Genomic DNA, 5,603 nt, shown 5'->3' on the forward strand with positions numbered 1-5,603 from the left:
AACTTTACTTCTCTGCTGAGGCACATGATATCCTTCGAACCAAATAAAAATACTACTCCCTCCGTCCCAAATTATGTGTCGCCATTTCCATTTTTGTCCGTCCCAAAATAAATGTCGTCTTTTCTTATTTGGAATTTTTTTAAAGGCCCAATTACCTTTTTACCCTTATTGCACACACTTGATTTTAAATATATTATAAGTTCTTTTTTAGTATTTGTTTTTTTAAAGTAAAAGTCTTATCACTTCAATCAAAATTTAAATTTTCAGCCTTTTATTTTTATAGTATCAAAATTATTTTAAACCACATAGAGCAACTTATTCTTTTTGGTTGGTTCTACATACGTAAACCGATTTTCTTTGACAACTCATTGTTCACATTACTGTGATTTCTCGAGTAAAAATTGGATCTTTAAAGCTAAAGTTAAAGAAAACAAGAATTTAGAGGGATCCCATTTTCCACATATATCATCTTACAATTGGAAAAAGTAACAAGCACAATTACAAAGATCAAACTTCTTTTGTTTAGAACTGAAAATTGATTGAGACAGTGAGCTACCCAAGAGACAACATCCTTCTCCTCTATTTTCTGTAATGCGTCATATGCCTCGTCAATACTTCACACTCACAGTACATTGATAGGAGTGAATTTCTGACATAGCACATGATATGATATCCTACATTAGCAAATATAACAAGTACATTTTTTACAAACTCTAAACATGAGTAGAAAATGTCCATTTCACTTTGTCTTGATGAATGTTTGATCCTTTTAGAAGCACCGTTATCTGAAGTTCACTCCACAGCAAACTGTTTTCTATTAATCTTTCGAGTATTGAATACTGTCGACCTCAGCTTCAACGTACTTCCACTTCACTTGTATTACCACAAAAATGAAAATACACAACAAAACAATTTCCTACAATTTTGTTTTTAGTTTCTGCACTTATTTACTCCCGCACCGAATACTTAGTTTCCAACAAATATCGAGCTGATGCAATGCACCTCTTGGAGAGCTCTTCAAGAAGCTAGTATTCAACAACCACCATAAAACAGTGAAGTTAACAGCCCGACCTTTTCATTTTTTTAAGTAGGTCAACACAGATGACACACTCATATTTGCTTTCCCACCATTCACAACCTTACGTTTCTCCTTTCTCAGCTCTATCTTCACCAGAAGTACAAAGGCTAGCCTATGTTCTGTGATATTTCAACATAAACACAGATCATCACACTGTCAGCTTATGATTAAATGTTCAGTCACTCGACAACAGTGAGAGTGAGTCACATAACACCAAATTTAACAAACATAACACAGAAGTTACCATTGTCTCAATGAATAACATTCTAAAGTGAGGATATCAATACCAAGAAAACTTCAGATGCAAGCTTTAAAATACTGTGTACACCAGTCAACGGCCATAAACAGTAAAGTATAAATAGAAAAAACAAATCAATGACATGAAAGAAAAATAAATGTCACAGATAAAGGACAATAAATTTTATCAATAGTAAGGATCAAGGAAGACTAAAGTCTCATGAACGTGATAGTGGTAGGATATCTGACAGGGAAAGCGAGCGAGACGATTTTGAACGGGACAAGAAAAATTATAAAGAAAGGAGTCATCGTTGAATAGACAAAGGTCACTCGGAGAAACCAAAACATGACTCTTCTCGGGATCGTGATTACCAATCTTATTCATCACGAGAGAAGAATTGTAATAGCTACCATTAGCTTAGAGCAGCCTGACAAAATGTTACCATGCCCAATATGTTGTCTTTATGGAGTGTAGCTACTGCTCTTTGCATAATAGCTGAGGGTGCCGCCTTTATTAGTGAAACTGTACCACACCCTTTTGCATAAACCAAGGTCTCTCATAATCGCGACATTGATTTCAACTATTTTCATTTTGTTCCCCTGAACAATTGACATCCCCATGCTGTCCAAATATATTTGCTCTGCACAAACTGTTTAACATTCAACTAATTGATCTCGAAATAGACTTCCTAGTTTAAAAATAAAAATTCATACAAATGTGACGGTATGACTCCCATTTCCCTTTTCTCCTTCCTTCCATTTACGCATCCCTCTATTATGTGATAAGAAAGTAAGAAACAAATAGAAGCATAAAACAACAATAAAGCTAAAAAAAGACTTGTAAGTATATATAAGCTGGTGGGACTTATATCATTGTAAGTAGAGTTATTCATGAGTACAAAAAATACATTATGATCACCATGTCTGTAGACAAAAATAGTACTCCTAACATATTTGACAAAACATCATTGTAAAAGTTATATGATGACCACTACGGCTATACACAAAAGTAGTACAGTACTTCTACATACTACTTGAAAAAACACCATTGAAACTTCAGAATAAAGAGCTTTACCACAATAATAACCCATATCATTGTTGAAGTAGAGCCAAATCTTTATTGACGATATCAATATCACAATGAAGTTGGAGAGGAAGGTTTTCTTCTATTTCTAGTCCATTTTTGTTGAAATGAGGCACTTTGTAATTATTGCCGCCACTATCTTTCATCACCTCAATCATACAAGATTGTAAAGTAAGAAATACATGATTGAGTTGTTTCGCTTTCATTTCATCAAAAGATCTTTCCACTGCTTCCACTAATTCATCAACATTTTTAGGGGCCTTTAAATCTGGACTGTTCGATGGTTGAAAACACAATCTAATGTCAAATCCATCTTGTCGGGCAGCTTCAATAAATTCCAAATCATTGTTACCAATATGTGGCCTTGCATTATCTTGTTGTAAAAAGATAGGATTATTTGAATCGGAAGCTGGCTATTTTGCTCTAATAGCAAGAAGAACTTTCTCTATCAAGCAAGCTCTAGTGATATCTTTAGTTATTGACTGAATGGGCTTTGTTTCCATAGTTCCTGCTGTTCGATTTTTGCTATTCCTCTTAGCTGGTTCCTTAACTACAAACGAAAAAATACCTATTTTTCCAGAAAAAACCTCAATTCCATTTTCATCAAACCGAGGACATGCTACAGCAGCCATAAACATAACCTTTGGAATAAAATTTTTACTTTTGTAAGAACGATAGATCTGGCTCATGCTCTCCAGGAAGCAGGTAGTATCTTTCAGCTTTTTTGGACAAAAAAAACCACTTTTCGTCGATATGAACATAATTAAACATATTCATAAACATGGGATTTGTGTGGATTGTATTCTGATCAATCATTGAGTGGCAGTATTGAAGTCATACCTTTTGTTTCCTTCGGTTAACTGAGGCTTGATGGAATTAGAATGTGGCCTAAGAGTTCCATCTTTCACACGCCGAAAGACGGTTGATTTTGCCATGTTCATCGCAAAAGCTAGAGATCGAATATTTGTTCGACGACAAAGTGAAATTTCTTTGACTTGATTAATGTCGACTCCAATCCGTTTTCTTATAACTTTACCTGTAAGTCTTAAAGACACATCTAACGATGACATACCATTATCAACTGATGATTGAGATTGTTTCCAAATGTGCTGAATAGTTCTTATTGATTTCTTGAACAACATCGCAGCTTGTGTTATAGATCCGTATTTAAGACTTCCTTCCTTACATTCTTTCAAAAGAAATTTGGCAATTGCTTGACGTTCTTCTAATTTCAATCGTTTAATTTTGGAGGTTGAGTCTATAGGTACGACGAAACTCATCTTTACAGTAATGGCAAAAATAAGAGAAGAGATAAAAGGATGAATTTGGAAATTATACAAAACAAAAGAAAGGATACAGTAACCAGAAGATGCAAAAGAACATCTCTCAAATGAAAAGAAGATTTGGTGCCACAAAATAACCATTTGCTAAAAATTCAAATGAAAAGTAGGTTTAGCACCCAAAAATTGAAACCAAAATCAAATCAAAAACGTAAATTTTTCGTGGAAAATCCGTACATGACGGCAAATTGGTCCTATTTTCTAGAAAATTGAATTTTGCAATAACAAATTTTTTGTTAATTATTGATAGAGAAAATGAGAGTAAAATTTTAAATTAAAGCGATACACTGATTTGAACTACTTAACTCTTTGCAAAAGAGAGAGATAGTTATATAGGTGGTGTATTTTTTTAGTAGATTTTTTTTAATACTGTACTCTCTGTTGCATTTTTTTTTATTATTGTGAAATTTAATAAAAGTACCTAGTGGTCCAATACTTTTTTAAGAGGGGTAATTTAGTAACTTTAGCAAGGTCAATGCCTATTTCTTAAATATCGTGTCCGGTCAAATGGCGACATATAATTTGAGACGGAGGGAGTATTATGATATTCAATGTTCATCAATCCATAAGCCAATTAGTTTCTATAGTTCCCAGTAGGTTACAATGAGTCGGCCCGATTCAAACCTATTGCTCTATAAAATCAAGAAGATATCCAAAGTATAATTGAATTAGTTAGTACCACAACAACATTAACTACAGATCTAGAGAAAATAGATTAAAACTTGAATTAATTAATTTGTATAATAGATCAATAATAATAACAGATTTGAAATAAAAGGATTAAGGCTTGAAATAGTTAGCATCATGTATCATATATATCACAAACATCAAATGAAAACTTGCTCGAAAACTTGCTCCACCATCAAAGTTGCCCTTACCAAAAATAAATCATGATGGACTAATAAAAATTGAGATTAAGAACATGAATTTTGCTTGAAACTTCTGTTTTGGTGTCAAGGTGCATAGGGAATACAGTGGAGAAAAGGAAAAACAGGGAAAATGAAGATGAAGGAAGATTTTAGGAAACTAAACAATAGAGACAAAAGACACGGTAAAGACTCATTGATTGGAGGTTTTAGTTATCAAAATACCCTTACTATTGGTGTTGTTAACAAAAATATCCTTAAATAAGACAAAATAGTAGTAACTAAAGTCTACATTTATATAAAAGATTAAAATATAATCATTATTATTTCAAAAAAATGTATAAATTTTAGAAACTAAAAATATATTAGTGAAATTACTTTTAACCTTGCAAGAGTAAAGAATTTATTAAGGAGTGTGTCCAATTCAAATGGGGTAAATAGAAAAGATTGAAAGGTTTATTCAGCCATTTTACATTGAGTCCACTTAATTCATTGATATTTTAGACAATACTTCCTCAATATTCATAATAAATGAATTATTTAGATATTGTTGATATTTAAGGTAATTTAATTGTTTCAATATTAATTTTGAAATTTTTATTTATTCTTATACATCATTTTTGTATTTCTTATATCATGAATTTAAGAAATTTAATTGTTCCTATTTATTTATTGTTTTGAATTAGTTTTTTAAAAGTCAGTATTGGAAGCCAATTTTGACATTGTGATGTTGATACCCAATATTGACCTCCTGACACTACATTTAGTCTGTTATTTTAACAAAATCGTTAATTTTTAAACATTAGTATTTTTGCATATTTTCTTGCATCAAGCAGATTTCCGACATATCGCATTCATAATTTAGACAATGAATAAATCATCAATTATCTTTTAGAATTATATTTTTATAATATTCTAAAATTAAAAATGACATTTTATAATTTTATTAATTAAATTATTTTCACGTAATTATGCACACTCACAATTTTGCAAAAATT

At 31.7% G+C, this 5,603-nt stretch overlaps 1 protein-coding gene across 1 annotated transcript in view; it reads right to left on the reverse strand.

Annotated features, from left to right (window-relative positions):
• The window catches only part of LOC107877465, a 5,879-nt gene extending 3,943 nt beyond the window's left edge, over nucleotides 1–1,936 (reverse strand). The window contains exons 1-2 of the mRNA XM_047402642.1: nucleotides 1,795–1,936; nucleotides 1,111–1,197 (exon numbers count right to left, since the gene is read on the reverse strand). Coding sequence (XP_047258598.1) covers nucleotides 1,111–1,197; nucleotides 1,795–1,936 — 229 coding nt within the window. The remainder of the gene's footprint in view (nucleotides 1–1,110; nucleotides 1,198–1,794) is intronic.
• Nucleotides 1,937–5,603: the final 3,667 nt, after the last annotated feature.

This window comes from Capsicum annuum, unplaced genomic scaffold, assembly GCF_002878395.1.
Source record: "Capsicum annuum cultivar UCD-10X-F1 unplaced genomic scaffold, UCD10Xv1.1 ctg2574, whole genome shotgun sequence".
Lineage (NCBI taxonomy): Eukaryota > Viridiplantae > Streptophyta > Magnoliopsida > Solanales > Solanaceae > Capsicum > Capsicum annuum.